General features: G+C 46.4%; 1 protein-coding gene across 4 annotated transcripts; it reads left to right on the forward strand.

Moving 5' to 3' along the window:
• Window positions 1-536: 536 nt before the first annotated feature.
• Window positions 537-5,462, forward strand: hhex (hematopoietically expressed homeobox). 4 transcript variants are annotated; one of them, XM_061756788.1, is made up of 4 exons: window positions 549-1,466; window positions 4,558-4,763; window positions 4,844-4,894; window positions 4,983-5,462. In XM_061756788.1, the coding sequence occupies exons 1-4, from the start codon at window positions 1,112-1,114 to the stop codon at window positions 5,163-5,165; spliced, it is 795 nt and encodes a 264-aa protein (XP_061612772.1). In that variant the 5' UTR covers window positions 549-1,111; the 3' UTR covers window positions 5,166-5,462. The 4 variants fall into 4 exon arrangements, with proteins under 4 accessions (XP_061612770.1, XP_061612771.1, XP_061612772.1 ...); XM_061756789.1 differs by having other exon boundaries at window positions 556-1,466; window positions 4,585-4,763; XM_061756786.1 differs by having other exon boundaries at window positions 537-1,466; window positions 4,844-5,462.
• Window positions 5,463-20,302: the final 14,840 nt, after the last annotated feature.

Raw genomic sequence — 20,302 nt, forward strand, 5'->3', positions numbered from 1 at the left:
TTGTTCGATGCAAGCAGAAGCGCAGCCGGCGCATTCGCGGCAACCTATTGGAAAGTGATCAATGGGTCTGCAATTATTGTCCCAGTCCAAATATTAGCCGTTCGGCGCTGGCTTTCAAGTCTCCGAGGCCGTCCGCGTCGGCGTTTGCTCTCGGGAATCCTCTTTCTCTTAATTACAGCCGTTGGCGGCGCGCGTTTCTGAAGACGCCTCACCCAAATCGATAAGCGAGCCCGTTTGTCAGACGGTTAAGCGTCGAGCTTCCGCGTCCACGCGCCCTGCGGCCTTCTCAATCATTGTCGAACGGGACGCGCGAGGGGCGTCCGTCCGCAAGGCTGACCGCCGGCCGGCCGGCCGGCTTTCATTCAACGTTCAAATCCTCGTGAGCGAATCGGTCGCCAGAATGTCCGCCGTATAGTCACTTTCTGATTCGATTTGTTTTCGGAATAGCATGATGCGTAGCGAAATATTTGCCTTTGTTGACTGTTTGTCGCCTACTGCCCCGACACGGGGCCCGTGTCAACAGTGGAGATGTGTAATCATTACAAAACGCGTATGCCGATATCATGGCAGACATATCGTCGTTATCGCGCTGAAACTTCAAAGAATTCAGCGGAGGACCAAGAGGTCACGGAACTGCCAATCGGAGGAACCGTAACAGGAATCGTCTCGGTGTTTATATCGTGGACTTTATTTGCTCGGCGAGCCCTGTCTCAAATTTCGACCCAGTAGTTTTCCTCCGTTTCCTCCGCAGCAGGCGAATTGCAGCCTGCTGCGGTGTGCTGGAGCGATGCCGATGCCGCCGTCTATGGGGTCTTTAGGGTCCAACAAGAATTAGTCACTTTCACCCACTTCCCATGTGCAGTTTGCCATTATAAAGTAGCATTATCAAGATCCAATTCAGCCAAAAATGTGTTCGGAACAGACAATTTGTCGGTCGAGTGAGTGTCGTGTGAGCACTTGAGCCAATCACAAACGCCGGCTGCCCACCTGGAGGAAGTGCCTCGCTTGTGCGCCTCGCAGTCCGACAAAGCGTCCTTTTGGGGCGGATGTGCTGCAAAAGCCCGGAAAGCAGAAGGGAGCCGATTGCGGCTGCGAGAAGGCCAGCGCGACCATGAGCGTCCCCCTTGACGCGCCGACGGCCATCCAGCAAGCCCCCCCGACTCCCTTCTACATCGAAGACATCCTCGGGAGGACCGACGACACCCCCGCCAGCTCGTCGTCGTCCATCCCGGCCATCCCCGCGCCGACCTTCCCGTCGCCGAACTCCTCCTTCACGCACTTCGTGTCCCCGTACCGGACAGCCGTCTACGAACCGACGCCGATCCACCCGCACCGCGCGGCCGCGGCCGCGGCCGCGTACGCCTGCGCCGGGGCCTTCGGGGGCCCCGCGTACCCCTTCCAGCACCCGCAGCCCCCGCGCCCGCTGGGGGACTACGCACATGCCCTGCTGAGACACCACCCTCTCGGTGAGTACCGAACAATCCGCGGAAGACGTCGGCGCTTGAAAGTCGCTCGACTTCCACGCGCTGCGCGTCACCTCGCACGTGACAATCATCACGTCCCCATTGATCAAATGAGGACTTTTGGTTTGGTTTGGTTTGGTTTGGTTTTTTCTCGTCTCCCCTTTCCTCGGCCGCCGCCGGCGTTGTGGTCCCGGAACCCGGACGATGTTCGTCGCGCCGCTTTCCCCCACTTGACTTCGCAGAGCGCATCCGCAACACACTATAATGTTGCATCCGGCGTCTTATTGACGTCCCTTAATCGACGCGCAAAGGTGCAGATTTGATTCTTTTTTTTTTTTGGTGCGTCCTAATGGCAGGTGTGCGCGTCCACGTTCGCCTCCTCGGGCTCCACGTGCGGATTAGACTTCAGCTCCGCGCATGGGCCGTCGCCAGTTGCCGTGCAAAATCTGTCGAATGTTTTCCGGCGCCGCTTCCTCGGGAGCCCGCTGCACGCCGCTGATTATTTGCTCGACATCCTCAATTCAGACGCATTCAGGAAACACTCGGCCTCCGATAGCCCGGGATCCGTTTTTCACATCTTGTCGCGCTTCCTCTGCTCGACTCGACTCCACTGATGATTGCAAATGACCGGAAAGGCCAATACGAGCGTTTCCTTCCGAGTCGCCCAGAAGGACGCGGAGATTACGCAGATCGAAAAACACCTTTTTTTTTTTCTTTTTTTTTTATGGATTTCGTAAATGCGCATGGAATGATAAAACGGCAACCCCGACGCGTCGTTATCACAGGTCCCGAGTGGTCATTGTGACACTCATATCTCATATCATTTCATCAATAACGGCTAAGACGCTCCCAAACAAACAAACAAACAAACACAAATATTCCACTTTAGCAAGCTTTGAATGCCGCCTTGGGGAAAATGTCTCCCACGCTTAAAGTCCTACTTGCAAAAAGTTAGCAGATCGTTTGAAATGGTCGGCATTTAGGGTGATCGACAGAGCAAATTCATTCATTCATATCTCAGAAATTGCAGCTTTTAGTTCGCTGCCTGCTATTGTGTCAATGCAACATGGATGCCTCGTCGCTCCGATGCCATTCACGGAAAAGACAACTTGAGAGACGAACGAGGGTGGAAATCACACACACAAAGACATACAGGGGCATTTGTGTTATTTCTCGTGGAAAACCGAAATATATTGTGCATTAAGAGGAAAAGAAAAACTGAAATATATGGAGCATTAAGAGGGAAAAAACAGAAATATAGGGTGCATTAGGAGGGAAAAAGAAATATATGGAGCATTAAGAGGAAAAGAAAAAAAGAAATATATTGAGCATTAAGAGGAAAAGAAAAACTGAAATATATGGAGCATTAAGAGGGAAAAAACAGAAATATATGGAGCATTAAGAAGAAAAGAAAAAAAGAAATATATGGAGCATTAAGAGGAAAAGAAAAACAGAAATATATTGAGCATTAAGAAAAAAAGAAAAAAAGAATTATATTGAGCATTAAGAGGAAAAAAACAGAAATATATTGTGCATTAGGAGGGAAAAAGAAATATATGGAGCATTAAGAGGAAAAGAAAAAAAGAATTATATTGAGCATTAAGAGGAAAAAAACAGAAATATATTGTGCATTAGGAGGGAAAAAGAAATATATGGAGCATTAAGAAGAAAAGAAAAGAAGAAATATATTGAGCATTAAGAGGAAAAGAAACAGAAATATATTGTGCATTAAGAGGGAAAAAGAAATATATGGAGCATTAAGAAGAAAAGAAAAAAAGAATTATATTGAGCATTAAGAGGAAAAAAACAGATATATATTGTGAATTAGGAGGGAAAAAGAAATATATGGAGCATTAAGAGGAAAAGAAAAACAGAAATATATGGAGCATTAAGAGGGGAAAAAATGGAGCATCTTTAGAAAACTCCATTTGGGACGCATAACGATAAAGATATGTTGCATGAAAAATATTCCTTTCGAATCACTTGTTGTTGTTCTCAGAAACAATTTTGACGGATAACACCTGCCGACAGTGGCGAAGTCCAAAGAATTGATTTTCAAACGGAAATTGAGTGGCCCATCATCTTCGCCGTTATCGATCCACTTTCGGAAATCGTTATCTGATCGTCGTGGATTTCGTTCAACACGTTTGGCTCCTGCACAATAAGCGTGTTTGCCTGCAAGCGCTCATTGGAGGAAATTCGTTTGGAAGCGACTCAACGCTGATTTGGGTATTTGCGTCCCATTGCAAAAAAAAAAAAAGGATTGTATTTTAGTATTTCTTTTTGATGTATTTAATTTTTCGCCCTTTCGCCCGCAGCGGACTTTGATTGTGTAAATGAGAAGACGGCGTGCGTGCGTGCGCGCGTGCTTGCGTGCGTGCGCGCCATCGCCCATCATCACACCGCCGCGCAGGAAACACATGCAGCGGATATTTGGCCATAGTTTGGTCGCTGTCACGACCTTCCCGAAAAAAAAAAGAAATTGTTTATTGTTTGGCCGGACGGGAAAGCGGACTTGAAAGCAGCTTCAAATGCAAATCGGTTCTGGCAGTATCGGAGTCCGAATGGCGACTTGATCCTCACAATCGGAATCCGAGCACACCGGCCGCCAATCAAAGCTTCCAAATGTTCGCTCGGAAAAATGTCAGCGCATCTTTCTTGAACCCGCCAATCCTAAAACCCAAATTGCTCCTACGTGCTGATTCAATATAGTTTTTGTTGTTGTTGTTGTTGAAACAATCACCAATAATTGAAGTCACATTTAACCGCTAGAATTGGATGAAGAAGCTTTTTTTCCAATACAATTATCGCTGTGTGTAATCGTTTTCCTATCCGTCAGGAAAGCTTTTATTTCCTTACGTTTAATTGCAACTTTCTAGCGAGGCGTCCGTTTCCCATCGAACAAATGATCTTCGCGTCGGAATGTGCCGACAATTCTAACGAAAAGGACAACTTGTGAAAGAATTATCGGGATTTCCAACATAAAACAAAACCAAAAACAATTAACCACAAACGCACGCCGATGGGGAAAAAAACAAAACAAAAAAAAAAGAGAGGAGATGTGTGAGCAAATATTTGGTATTTCTTTCCACAGCGAATATATTTCTGCCTTGTCCCAAAGGGAAACCGATGCTGTGGAGCCCCTTCATCCAGCGGCCCTTGCACAAACGGAAAGGGGGCCAGGTCCGCTTCTCCAACGACCAAACCGTCGAACTGGAGAAGAAATTCGAGACTCAGAAGTACCTCTCGCCTCCGGAGAGGAAAAGATTGGCCAAGGTGTTGCAGCTGAGCGAGCGACAGGTCAGCCGGCGCCAAACACGTGCAAACACGCGCAAACAAACGACATCTTGCAACGATCGGGCGGCTGTGGTGTTTTTCAGGTGAAAACCTGGTTCCAAAATCGACGGGCAAAGTGGCGGAGACTCAAACAGGTCGGTTGCGCCGCCGCCGCCGCCGCTCGCTTTGACGCGGCCGTGCCGTGCGGTCCTCATCGGGATGTTCCCTGTTTGAACGCGTCAGGAAAAGTCGGAGGACGACGTGACGGGGGGCGGCAAGGGCGGCAAGGGCGACAAGGGCGACAAGGGCGCCGCGACCTCCGAGCGAGCGGAGCCGCGGCAGTCGGAATGGAGCCTTTCGGACGACGCCGACCCGGAGCTGGACATTGAGGATCGCGGCGACTTCGCGCTGAGCCGGCAGCTCTGAGCGCAAAATGGAGAAAGCGCGGGAAAACACGTTTTGCCTTATTATCCCGTAAACGACTGACATTCCGTGCAAAATGCTTGCAAGTTAGAGCAGAAAATTGGCAAAGACCCCAAAAGGTCCATCGCTAGTTCTTGTTGTCTTTCCAGAACAGTGCCTTGCGAGTTTTTTCGATATATTATGCAGTTGGAAAGAGTGCTCCTGTACATTCATAGATTACAAATGTGTTTTGTATGTCATTTGAAGTGGACGTTTATCCAAAGAATCAATGAAGGTCGAATAAACTCTTCATGTTGAAAACGGGACACTTATTTGTGGATTTTTCAAACGGTAACGACGCTACGGCAATGAGTTTCGGGCCTGTTTCGCTTCCTCCTCGGGCTGGGCTGGGGGGGGGGGTAAAGTTTGTTTCGTCTCTTGTCCTGCGACTCGTCGCGATAAAAAAACAAAACAATAATGCCGTCAGCCTTGGTCTTCGACGCACGGATGCCTCCGACGCCGAACGAACGAGCGAATGAATATCATCAGACCGACGGACCAACCAAAATATGGCGCTGTACAATCTCTGGGTGAGCAATATCTGCCCGGGTTCAAATTGAATGAGAATCGAGCGAAATCAAACACACTCGCCTCGCAGATGAGCAAAGTGTCGATGTCAACGCTTGTCCCATCACCACATTCAACTCCAAATATCTTATCACGGAGGCCCCATGCAAACACTGTGAGTGGGAGTTTTTCAGGAAGAAGATTAGGTTAATAATTGAGTGAACTCTCAGAACAGCAGGGACAGATAGCAGGGCAACTGATTGATCATACACTATTTGCTCAGATTATTGTTTTTAGCAGACAATTATAGCAGCTAAAAGCAATGTCTGTCCAAATCAAAATGTGCTTTGACAGGATCTTTGGCGAATCGGAAGCCTTTTTTGGACCGCGCGTGCTACTTTTGAGGTCATAATTGCATTTACACAATACATTTGGCGAGGTTCGGCGGCCTCACCGCACACATGGCTCGTCCAAATCCAACAGTATGCTCATTGATCTGGGCCACTGTATTGCGTAACGCTTCACAAATTTCTCAGGGTAAAGTCAACAATCGGAGGATCAACACACGCAGTCGATGGGTGAAATGTTCAATAGATAGCCGGCGTGCACACACACACACACACACACACGTGCATTCACACAATACTTTGGGATAGCACAACACGGTCAGATGAGATTCGGTACGATAGTTGTGTCAGAAGTGAGGCCATCGCCTCTCTATCGGGCCCATCCTGTTTCGGGCCCGTCGGCGGACTTCGGGCCGAAGGCGGACTGCGCCCCGAAGCGGTCGCCGGTCGGTCGCAGGGCGCGCACGGAGGCAGAAAAGCATTTGCGCTCACACTCGCACTGTCACTGAGCGGGAGCCCAAGTCAGGTGAACGGACCACGGCGCCATCCGCGACTCTGTTCTTCGACACTCCACTTCAAAAAGGGGACTGGGACAGTAACGCCTATTCGGTTTCAGATTTGGGCCAACGAAGACTACCGGTGCATTCGTTCAAGTTAGAGATGCAAGCAAGTACTTTGTGAAAAGTACCCAGAGAGCTGTCTATGGGTGGGAAAACAAGCAATGGTAAGAGGAGATGGAAAATCAACCTGGACCATTGCGCAAATACAGGTCTTAACCAAAACATCGGATTTGATGAAGCGCTATACATGCATTAAGTTTCATCAGTTTCGTAAACCTTGCATCTTTTGAAAAGACAACTACCTGAGGTCATGCGATGCCCGGCACTTGATCTGACTACGGCTATATTTAAGCGTTGCAATGTTTATTCAATATTCTGACCAGGGATCAGTTCCTCTGGATTACCTCCTTAACAGGACAAAACCCTCACATGACCGCAGGACAGTCTTGGCACAGCACCAGTGACGAGCCACAAGCCGTGTGTGTGTGTGTGTGTGTGTGTGTGTGTGTTGGAGGACACAAGTTAATGTGTGGTTATATTTGAACGACTGAGGAATGCGTTGATTGTTGACCTTGGCCAAATGAAAGCCATTATCCCAACCCGACCTCCCCTCCACTGAGCTGATAAATTAATGAGAGAAAACAGTGTTTACATCGATAATCGTGTCGCCACCAGCCACAGAGGCGGCGGGAGGGAGGGGTGGGTGGGGGGGGGGGGGGCGGGGGGGGGTAGAGGAGGAAACGCAGAGACGGAAAAGGGGAGAGACAAATATCAGTGGCATGTACTGACAATGAGACAGACACAAGAAGGAAGGTCAAATGAAAGGGCTGGAACTGGGTTGGGCGGACCTCTGATTTCATCGAACAGACACCTCAGCTGTGGTCCTTCAACCGAGGGGGGTCCGCAAGCCGTAGCTTAGGAGGCCGCAAAATCATTTGCGATGAATTATTCGCGCTATGCGAATCATTGACAGTCGGAGGCATCCAAAGTGTGCGCCTTCTTCTTCGCCGGAGTTCCGCAGACTCGATCGACGTCAACGAGAAGTCGACTCGACGGTCGCCGGCTAAGCTCCCGTAATACGAGTTGTTTCCACAGAGCAGGCGAGATATACGCCTGCGTGTATTGTTATATGCTCCGTTCGCATGGTGTTACTCCCGCATTTGTGTTCGAGTCGCAATTGAGGGAAGATTTAGAATTACAGCAACGGTGTTCATGTCTCATCCTCACAGGGCAGAGAAACTACAAGTTCAATTGGCTGCGAGCCGAATTGTGCCGCAACTGAGCAAACAGTGGCTCGTGTAGTCCAAAAGCTGGCCGACGCGTCCAGGCCACTTTCGGAGGACTTGTAATGATGACAAATGAGTGTTCCATGAAGGACACCGAGTCACACGCTGCCATTAGCCGACAGTTTGCGCTGGCTTGTGCCCCCCTTAGGGCTCCGTTACAGAAAAGAGCTTTAAAAACAATTAATAATGGTCGCCATAGAGATCCACCTAACCCAGGGCTGTTAAACGTACAGCCTACGGGCCAAAACCAGCCAGCTACGAGGTGCAATCTGGCCCGCAGGATGAAATTGTAAGTGAAAAACAAATGGTTATTAAACAATGATGAGATAATTCAAATAGCGATCAGCAAAATAAGGTTAAATGTCATTTCAAAGACTTTTTAAAAGATTTCGGAGATAAGCGATTGGACTGTATCGGCAGCAGACTAGATCATTGCTACAAAATCCGCCAGGAATCCTTAGATGCATCGGTTGTAGGGCTGTTGTGCGAATATTGCGAGGCTAGGAATCGGTTGCCTGAGGCTTGATGGTTTTCATATCGTAAAACAAGCACGAGAGCTCTCGCGCTGAGCTCCGCGGGTACCGTTATGTTTACGACCAAACGCAGCGATGGTGGATTCTAGCGGCACTACTAGTTGAACTACATTTCTCCGGAGTGTCTATCACTGTTTTAAGAATGGAATTAGGCAAGTACCAATAACGATTTTATGGTGGTGACAGCCAACTTCGGGCGGGAACAACAAAAGGTCTCGTAGTGTGACATAATCCACGATTTGGCTCTACGGTAGCACTACGACGCGAAAATTAAAAGCCTTCGCATGCTTGCTTTTTTTTGGGATATCGTGCGTGTAAGTGTGACTTATCAGCGACAACTCTCCGACAGCGCACCTCGATGTCGACCAATAGGATTGCGTATTGTGACTGGCGCTTGGCCCCCCCGTTTTTGCCGCTGTCAACATATTTGCACGCCGTTGTCAACATTTGTTTACACGCATAAACCAATGTAAACCGAAGCTTTAGAGCATGATTCGAAAGAACACCTGCAGGCTTACGTACAGCCATTAGTGCTAGCACTAGCTTGCTAGGCTACATAACGTTTTGTTGCCTGCTTTCGAGCCGTATCGTATTCAAAGTACGTGAACATACCTCAAGCGATCCTTGAGTGACGACCCCCAACCATTTTTCCTCATTTGGTTCTCCGCCACCACATAGACACACAATACATCGGCTGTTGTCGTCGCCACGGGAACAAGTATATCCGGTCGCGATAAAGCCCAGCGATCGTAAAAGACGGGATAAGGCGGTATCGGAATACATGTCGTGGAGTGTTGCCGCTGTCTGACCGAGATACGGCAAGATTTGATGCCGGCAGTCTGACGTAGTGCAATCGGGAAAGACCAACTTGGTCTTGTAGTCTGATCCAGGCACTACACAGAACAAGAGCCCCATTAATGTCACTTCAAAGAACACTGACTTGAATACTTACTTCAGGAAACATAAATAGTCACAGAGCTTTACTTAACCTACGATGCAACTGTGGAAAAACTCTGCCTAAAACAATAGTCGAAGCTGGTGCGGCAACATACGCACAAGGTCATTTAAAACAATGGGAAACATCAGAGGGTGTTGCAAGGGGGGCGAAGTAGCTGAGACCCATTCCTGGTGCAACTAAGGAGATGACACTCGCTGACTCACGGATGCAATCATGTGTACTATTTACTTTTCAATTAGGCCATATCCAAATGGAAGATAGGGAGGTTTTAAAAGTATTCGCGTGCTAGTTAAAGGAGTACAGGATTTTCTGCCTCACCTTCCAATTTAGTCCATTTGTACAATTAGCTGTTCAAACAACATCCCCTCGTAAGCACACGTAATGATAATAAATCTTATGGACTTGCAAATATCCAGCAAAAGAAAGGTGGGCTTGTGTCTATACAATCTTTTTGAATAGATTTTGTACTGATGACAATAACATCCATCCATCCACATTAGGGTCGAGGGTAAGAAAGTGTCCGTCATATTATTATTGTTAGTATCAACATTATTATATTTTGTAAATCATCCCACTGGCCGGCACACAAACCATCAGGTTGAGGGACTAGGGCTAGCCGTTTGGTTCTACTGCGGTCTGACACGTCGCTGCCCAGGATTCACCTTTCATCCGTAGAAAGCCTCGACACAACGCCCCCAAAAAATGCGTCACACCTTGATCACAACAGAAAAGTGGTCATCGGAACGTGACAGGCCGGGAGGAAACGTAATGTGGCTTTGAGCCTCCCAGACTCAGCGAGCCCTTAAGCTGCGACCGTGGCAAAACCTCAAAAGACTGAGTAGCGCACTACGTTTCGGGAAAGCGAGGCTGAGCTTTTATTGATCTGCTGCTGGTCGCTTTATGACATGCCTGTGCTGTTACCCTCATCACAGGCCATCGATTTTTACGACATGTGTACACAGAAGCCCCCCTTGTAAAACTGCATCAGTTCACAGCAACAGATCGGAAGGGTGTATGTATGTGGATGTTTGTGTTCACTGATATGCCGCATTGCGGATCAATGCGAGGTATCTTTTCGAGATGCCACTGTGTGATCATATATTGGACCCGCTGAAATGATCTGTTCAAGTTCAGTGACTCTTCACTCAAGCAAAAAACGTGTTCGAAGACTTGCTTGTCCATTTTTCTGAGTAATAATGTGACAGGAGCAACTCATTCAAACGAATATTTGTAGACATGGTCACATCAATAATGATAAATAACAATACTTTTTATTTGTATCGGACTTGACATCCGTCAAAGTGCTACAGTGAGGATTTTTTTTGGAGTAGGCACAATTATATTATGAAATATTCATGTTAAATGGATGAGTTGCCACCTTTTTACTTTGCCAGACTTCACATCCCAGCCGTACATATCGATAGTTCTTTGAGACACGGACCCCGAATGGGTTTTGGACTTTGGCCTGGCTCTCTCGCTAGCAACCTGTATCCAGCCAATGAGGCTATCCTCTTTTCTTTCTTCTTGGTTGTTTCTTTTCATCCCAAATCGAGAGCCATCTTAACCCGTGCAAAAACAAATGAACTGACATGACCGGACTGGCTTGATGATCATCCAAGAGTGTTGGGATTAAAAACGGCGAAACTGGCTACATCTGAACAACAACAACAACAACAACAAAAAAGTTAACGCACTAAATAATGTACACTGCAGAAAAAACAATTCTAAAAGTCTTACCTGGCAATATGGGACACTCATTATTGTTGTCATTTCTTTCAATAATCAGCCCTCAATTTTAGTATCCATATTTTGTTTCCCAATTGGTGTTTTGGCTGTGCCCAAATCTTGCCCAATGACGTTCAAATTAGTTCTAATCTCAAATTTAATATGATTCTACTCACACCGAAAAACCGAAGTGAACACTTAATATTCTTTGACCAAAGTGCAGATATTAGCGCGCGGGTCCAAGGAGTGAGTCCCTTCAGCGTTGGTTCATACGACACACACTTTAGCACACTGGCCTTAGCTTGTTAATGTGGAGTTTCAGGAAACTATTGCTGCACTGATGTTTCCAGCCACAATGCAACGGGCCAGAACAATGCACTGTTAATTTGTTTGGTTTCCGCCAAAGGACTGTGAAAACATTGATGGCCATAGAGACAGGAAAGGCCATTAATAGATGAAGGAATGTTGGCTGAGGGCAAAGAAGGATGTGGGACAGAGTCGGATGCAAGTTGGGAGCAAATGAAATGAAAAAAAAATCCCCCAAAAAAATCTCAATCCGTATTTAGTCCTTCACGAGAGAATAGAGATACTGTTAGGAAACCGTGTATTGTCTGGGTCTCTTCTTCTTCTTTGGGTCTCGTTAATCAAGTACCCTGGCCAAGAAGTAGAAAATCACAAAAACTGAAATTTAAATACATATTTACAATAGCAAAAACATATTTGCAAAAGCGATATGAAAAGAAAAATACCTCTACGAAACCTCAAATGTAAAAGACCAGTTAGCATGGTTACAAAAAAGAAGGAACAATTATCGCATTCCGCTTGCCAAGTGGAGTAATCTAAGTTTCAAGACTTTGAGCTCTGTTTTCTTCCTTCAAAAAACATACGAAGATAAATAAAATGAAATCAAAGCAGAGAACATTGACATTGGACGTTCAAGGACGCTAAGTTCGAGATTCAGGATTTTGGCTCACCCTCTTTGGCTTGTAGTTCTCTGCTTCTACCTTGCCAAAGTCTCAAGGAAACCCGGCGCACCTCCAGATGTTTGGCGCAAAATACATTGCTTTGAAAGATCTTCGCTCGTAATGCTTAGTGGTATGGGATGATTATTATTACGAGTATATGAGCCTGGATCTATTCAGCTGTACCTACTCACTGAAGCGGGAGGACATTGCTGTGTCCAAAATTGCGCAATCACGAGTTTGTTGTGTCTCCACAGAATGAGATAATTAGATGCGTAGCAATGTCAGCGTGGCAGAGGAGTGTGGGCAGTGAGTCTTGGGCGTTTCAATCAAACAATGGCAGCGTTCACGTCTGTTAGGCTTTTGATAGTACCCCGAAAGATCATTCATTTGTGGGTTGACTTCAGTCCCCAGCTCAGATGGCCAATGGGTAAAGGGCTGTTTCTCTTCTCGAGGGTGGAGACCTGAATCAAGTGGTGCTGGGAGGAAGTGATAAAACTGCATATCCTGTTACCCTCATTGTCCAAGATAAGACATTTTCCATAGATACGAGGAATTGAATATGATACATAGGGAGTTTGTTTTCTGAAATGGAAAACCACATTTAAAATAAAAAAGTCACATACCCCACATACCCACAGCAAAGTAACTTTTGTTATTGATTGTGTCATGATCATAATTATTTATTCATTGTTTTGTTTTGTTTGTTCATTCATTCATTCGACCTTTATTTATTTAGGTAAAGCATTGAGACGAGATTCTCATTTGCGGTGGGACGTGCCCGGAACACCTCACCAGGGAGGCATCCCGGAGGCATCCGAATCAGATGCCCCAGCCACCTCCTCTGGCTCCTCTCGATGTGGAGGAGCAGCGGCTCTACTCTGAGATCCTCCCGGAGGACCGAGCTTCTCACCCTATCGCTAAGGCAGAGCCCGGACACCCTGCGGAGGAAACTCATTTCGGCCGCTTGTATCCGGGACACACAGCTCGTGACCATAGGTGAGGCTAGGAACATATATTGACTGGTAAATTGAGAGCTTCGCCTTTCGGCTTACCTCCTTCTTTACCACAACGGACCGATACAAAGTCCGCATCACTGCAAACGCCGTACCGATCCGCCTGTCGATCTCCCGTTCCATTCTTCTCTCACTCGTGAACAAGACCCCAAGATACTTGAACTCCTCCACTTGGGGAAGGATCTCATCCCCGACCCGGAGAGGGCATGCCACCCTTTTCCGACTGAGGACCTTGGTCTCAGATTTGGAGGTGCTGATTCTCATCCCAGCCGCTTCATACTCGGCTGCGAACCGCTCCAGTGAGAGTTGGAGATCACCGCTCGGGTTCTGATCGGGGGGGCCGTTACTCCCAATCACGCCCTTCCAGGTCTCACCAGCAGAATGATGGAGTCCCCAGCGGGAGCGCTCTCCACCACCCCCTCCAAGGACTGCTGTTTGGTGCATATGCACAAACAACACTCAGGACCCGTCCGCCACCTGAAGGCGGAGGGAAGCTACCAACGTACAGGCGCCGAGCCGGGGGGCAATAAGTATACCCACATCTGCTTGGCACCTCTCACCATGGGCAACTCCAGAGTGGAACCCCTCTCGAGAGGACTGATACCAGAGCCCAAGTCGTGTGCGGAGGAGAGTCTCGACCTCACACACCAGCTCGGGCTCCTTCCCTGCCAGAGAGGTGACATTCCACGTCCCTAGAGCCAGCTTCTGTAGCCGGGGATCGGATCGCCAAGGTCCCCGCCTTCGGCAGGTGCTCGCCTTCAAGCCCCACCTCCAGGCCTGGCTCCAGAGGGGCACCCCGTTGACCTGCGTCCGGGCAAGTGAAACCTCGATCCATTTGTTGCTTTCTTCATTGGGGTTTTTGGAGCCGTGCTTCGTCTGGTCCCTCACCTAGGACCTGTTTGCCATGGGTGACCCTACCAGGGGCGTGAATCCCCAGACAACTTAGCTCCTAGGATCATTGGGACACACAAACCCCTCCACCATGATAAGGTGACGGCTTCCAGGAGGGGGAGTTACATAATACATTACAAAAAAAAAAAAATGAATAAAAGGTTTCCAACAGGCTAAAAACAGGTGCAGCGATCATGTATAGTTTCCCTCACTACTAATTTTAGTATTTGTTTTGTTTATTATTTGTCTTGTTCTCGAAATGTACTGACATAAAAAATAAATTAGTATTACACTACAAAATGTATACAGTTTAATTGAAGACCAATTACGTTATAGAGGTGGTGCAAGATGATGTATTCTCAAAACATGAACATACAGTATATTGTACATAAGCTAATGGTAAAAAAAAAAAAAGACAAGAAACTGCCAAATTGCCAATCAATTGTATGCTTTCTTGACGATCGATAAAATTGTCTTTGGCATTTTATGCGTTGCTACTCTATATCGCTCACAATCAGTGACTAATAAAAATTCCAAGATATTTAAACTCCTCCACTTGGGGCAAGATCTCATTCCCAACCCGAAGAAAGCACTACGCCCTTTGCCAGCGTAGGACCATGGTCTTGGAGCTTGGTTGTGAACCACTCCAGATGAAGCTAACAGAACCACATCGTCTGCAGTAAGCACATGCAATACTGAAGTCACCAAACCAACCCAGCTCCACAAAGAAATCCTGTCACAGAATTAGTGACAAAGAGCAGCCTTGCCGGAGTCAAACCCTCACTGGAAACAAATCTGAGTTACTGTCAGCAGTGTAGACCAAACTCTCACACAAGTTGTACAGGGACCGAAGAACCCCTATCGGAGTGTCTGCCAGTTCTGCAGAAGAACCCTCTACAGGACACCCGGAGGGACAGGGCTTAACACCTTCTCCAAGTCCACAAAGCTCATGTAGACTGGTTGGGTGCACTCCCATGCATCATCCGGGACCCTGCTAAGGACACCGATCCAGTGTTTCTGAATCCAAGGTTCAACTGTCCAACGGACCTCCTCTCTGGGACCCCTCAAATAGACTTTACCACCTTAAAAGGGTCTTAAAAACGGATCTGCATTGACACGAAAACTCTGCTCGAGATGAGCAAAAAGCTGTTTCAACACATGCTGAAGTGGTTTCAAGTGACTGACGAGAGTCAAATGATTTGCCTACCAGTCGCAAGACGTTCCACACTTTTGAAACAAGTTATTGAGACCATTGATGTGTGTAAAAGTGTGTTCATTTAGACTTTCACTTCCTAATTCTAATTTAATACCGAATACATTTCACAACGCTAACAGACTAGCACACAGATGGCCGCTGGCCGACAAAAAAATCTAGTCTGTGGTTTTGTGACTTTTAGATTGGATTACTGCACCTCTCTATTAACAGGTTACTTCAGTAAGTCTCTAAAGACCCACCAGTTCCAAAAATAATGCTGCTCAAGCACTGATTACAACTAGAATACAAGATCATATTTCTTCTGAAATAACTGGCATTTACAAAGCACCACTGTATCCATCTTGTGGGTCCATATCAACCGACGAGAGCACTATGCTCCGAGTGTTCATATTAATTTCATTTATCAAGCTACTATCCTGTGAAACCCACTTCTCAATTGAAGTACATCCATCCATCCATTCATCCATCTTCTATACTGCTCATCCTCATTAGGGTCACGGGGGTGTTGGCGTCGATCCCAGCTGACTTGGGTCGAGAGACAGGGTATACCGTGGACTAGACACCAGTCAATCGCATACTGCAACTACAGTACAGTCATTATTTTTAGTAGTAAGAGTAAACTGCTTATTGTCGTGTTTGTGTCTTTATAGTGAATGACTCTGTACTGTGTACAATACAAAGACAAATGTCAATGCACATTTGCTCTTAGCTCATGAACAAATTGGTTGATTGATCTTATGTCTAAATTGATTTTATGTCTACATTAAAAAATATATTTTATAAAAATGGCTGCAACACGTTCCCAAAAAGCTGGGACAGGTGGCAAAAAAGACTGAGAAAGTTGAGGAATGCTCATCAAACATCTGTTTTGGAACATCCCACAGGTGAACAGGCTCATTGGGAACAAGGTGGGTTCCATGATTGCTTCCCTGAATTGCTCCGTCATTCACAAGCAAAGACGGGGCAAGGTTCACCTCATTGTGAACAAGTGCATGAGAAAATAGACCAACAGTTTAAGGACAATGTTCCTCAACGTACAATTGCAAGAAATTTAGGGATTTCATCATCTACAGTCCATAATATCATCAAAAGGTTCAGAGAATCTGGAGAAATCACTGCATGGAAGCGGCAAGGCCGAAAACCAACATTGAATGCCCGTGACCTTCGATCCCTCAGGCGGCACTGCATCAAAACCGACATCAATGTGTAAAGGATATCACCACATGGGCTCAGGAACTCTTCAGAAAACCAATGTCAGTAAATACAGTTTGGCGCTACATCCGGAAGTGCAACTTGAAACTCTACTATGCAAAGCAAAAGCCATTTATCAACAACACCCAGAAACGCCGCTGACTTCTCTGGGCCCGAGCTCATCTAAGATGGACTGATGCAAAGTGTAAAAGTGCTCTGTGGTCCAACGAGTCCACATTTCAAATTGTTTTTGGAAATTGTGGACGTCGTGTCCTCCGGGCCAAAGAGGAAAAGAACCATCCGGACTGTATGGACGCAAAGTTCAAAAGCCAGCATCTGTGATGGTATGGGGCTGTGCTAGTGCCCATGGCATGGGTAACTTACACATCCGTGAAGGCACCATTAATGCTGAAAGCTACATATAGGTTTTGGAGAAACATATGCTGCCATCCAAGCAATGTCTTTTTCATGGACTCCCCTGCTTATTTCAGCAAGACAATGCCAAACAAATGTGTTACAACAGCGTGGCTTCATAGTAAAAGAGTGCGGGTACTAGACTGGACTGCCTGCAGTCCAGACCTGTCTCCCATTGAAAATGTGTGGCGCATTATGAAGCGTAAAATATGACAACGGAGATCCTGGACTGTTGAACAGCTGAAGCTGTACATCGAGCAAGAATGGGAAAGAATTCCACCTACAAAGCTTCAACAATTCGTGTCCTCAGTTCCCAAATGTTTATTGAATGTTGTTCAAAGAAAAGGTGATGTAACACAGTGGTAAACAGGACCCTGTCCCAGCTTTTTTGGAACGTGTTGCAGCCATAAACTTCCAAGTTAATGATCATTTGCTAAAAACAATCAGGTTTATCAGTTTGAAAATTAAATATCTTGTTTTTGTAGTGTATTGAATTAAATATAGGTTGAACATGATTTGAAAATGATTGTAGTCTGTTTTTATTTATGTTTAACACATCGTCCCAACTTCATAGGAATTGGGGTTCTACGTAGCTGTGAGAAAATCAATTTTCCATTATCTTCACCGCTTAGCCTCACTAGGGTCGCGGGCTGCTGGCGCCTATCCCAGCTATATTTGGGTGAGAGGCGGGGTACACCCTGAACCGGTTGCCAGCCAATTGCAGGGCACATATAAACAAAACAACCATTTGCACTCACATTCACACCTACGGGCAATTTAGAGTCTTCAATCAACCTACCATGCATGTTTTTGGGAAGAGGGAGGAAAGCGGAGTTCCCGGAGAAAACCCACGCAGGCACGGGGAGAACATGCCAACTCCATACAGGCGGGGCCGAGATTTGAACCCCGGTCCCCAGAACTGTGAGGCAAATGTGCTAATCAGTCGCCCACCGTGTCAGCCTGTGAGAAAATGCCTTCTGCAGATTCGACGATGGAGATTTGGTTCGCAATCTGTCCATTTAGAGGTCACTACTCCGCTACCAGATAGTCTTGCTCTGTGTACAGCTAGAGTATTTACAATGTCAGGTCCCCTTATTCTCCCCACCCATAGTTCTGCTAGATTAATTCCAATTTTTTCAAGGAACTTGAAAACAAACTTCAACCTTGTGAGGTATATCTGGCGCCACAACCCCAAACCCAACAGGTTTTAGTCATCGTTTTGGTTCAGTTCAGTAGTAGTTACTCATGTTCTGCCACCAGGAAGTAAACTAGGTGCTTGTTGTTTACAAACATTTGGAAATGTCCTATTCCAAGTAGCTATTATTTTTTAAAAGTGGACATCTATTGTGTGCAACTGTAGACATTACTCAACATGCAGATTGTTCAGTCATTCACCATCAGTATGATTGCTAAATCACACCCGATCGGTAAGAAAACCTGACAGCATTATTTAAAATGGCAAACGATTTGACAAAAATGATTCTGTAAGTTTGCTGCCTGCATACAGCAAGCAGACTGCAGGATGAGAATCAGAAAGCGCTAAAGCAAGTGGGGCATATGAATGTTAACATTCTATTGGTTCTTAGTCTGAGCCTTGGCACTTAAAGGAGACAGGAGAGAGGGCTGAGAGGTTCATGTCTGAACAGATAAGATCCCATGTTATGTTTGAGTGTTTCTGTGTAACAAGTGCATGTGGCTGAAAAGAAAACAACAACTCGATACTTGGATACCCAAGAGCTTTTTTGTTCCGCTGACGGGAACTCTTCTCAGAGGCACTCGTCACGAAGCATTTTCAAGACGAAGACCAATGTCCAACAACATTATTCGAAATGGACAAAAGTATTTCAAGACCTACCCGTGTACGGAGACTAAGTGTAACACCATTCTGGGGTGGGCAGAGTTAACTTGGGACGCTATCATACTTGCGCCCCCAAATTGGAATCATATCATTCTAAAATGTACGCTCGTTGTTTTAAATGTGGATGATGAAGATTCTAAGGCGTCAAGCCTCATGCCACACATAGTCCATCTGTATCTAGCTTTCTACCACTGGCAATTGAGTGGCCCCTGCCTATACTCAATGGTTGTTTCTGCAGATAGATATGAGGAAATGCAACATCACAATCAGTTGCTTGGCTAGCATACTTTCACACTCCACAGAACATGACAGTTATGCAAATAGGTGACATTTTATGAATATGATGAGAAAATAAAGTGGTGCTGAATTTGAAATCTCCCAATGGAACTGATGATAAACAAAACAAAAACAAATGGTTAATGCGTCATGATTGATGGTGAAAGACAAAATTGTAAAGAACAACAATGAATTCATAAATAAGAAATATGACTACTGCTCTTGTCTTTAGTAAACCATATAACAGGTGAAATAACATCTATGCATCCAACCATCCATCCTGCCATTCATCTTCTTCCGCTGAATCTGGGGTTGGGTCGCGGGGGCCGCACCTTAAGCAGGGAACTCCAGGTTTCCCTCTCCCCAGCCATTTCATCCAGCTCTTTCTGTGGGATCCTGAGCCGTTCCCTGACCAAGCGGGAGACATACTCTCTCCAGTGTGTCCAAGGTCGTCCCTGGGGCCTCCTCCCAGTGGGCGTCCAAGAGGCCTCCCAACAAGAGGCCTCCTGTCAATGCGGAGGAGCAGCGGCTTGACTCTGAGCCCCTCCCGGATGGCTGAGCTTCTCACCCTATCGTTAATGGAGAGTCCAGACACCCTGTAGAGAAGACTCATTTCGGCCGCTTGTATCTACGATCTTTTTCTTCTGGTCGACCCACGTTGTGCAGAGACCCCCAGCCCTTCTGGACTCGTGAGGCTGCAGGATGACATCCCTGTAGTGGAACTTATAAAGTCTGAAAAACAATAGAACAGGATCAAAACTAAAGGATGAAAAGAGATATTATAAAGAACAATAAGAGATACAATACAATAAGGTAAAATAAGTAATGAATAAATAGGTAAATGAATAAATAAGCGAAATGAGTCAAATCAAAATGAGTAAATCATTCATTCATTCGTTTATTTTCGGTACCGCTTATCCTCACTAGGGTTGCGGGCATGCTGGACCCTATCCCAGCTGACTCTCTGCGAGAGGCGGGGTACACCCTAAACTGGTCGCCAGCCAATCGCAGGGCACATAGAAACAAACAACTATTCGCACTCACATTCACACCTATGGGCAATTTAGAGTCCACAATTAACATACCGTGTATGTTTTTGGGATTTGGGAGGAACCGGAGTACCCGGAGAAAACCCACACAGGCACGGGGAGAACATGCAAACTCCGCACAGGCGAGGCCGGATTATAACCTGAGTCCTCAGAACTGTGAGGGAGAAGTGCTAACCAGTCGTCCAACATGCCGCCATGAGGAAATCAGTTAAAAGCTAAACCAAACAGGTGAGTATCAAGGCTTCATTTAAAAACGTCAACAGTTTCTGCGTTCCTTATTACCTCTTGCAGCCTGTTCCAGAGGCACGGGCC

Source organism: Phyllopteryx taeniolatus, chromosome 19 (assembly GCF_024500385.1).
Source record: "Phyllopteryx taeniolatus isolate TA_2022b chromosome 19, UOR_Ptae_1.2, whole genome shotgun sequence".
NCBI lineage: Eukaryota > Metazoa > Chordata > Actinopteri > Syngnathiformes > Syngnathidae > Phyllopteryx > Phyllopteryx taeniolatus.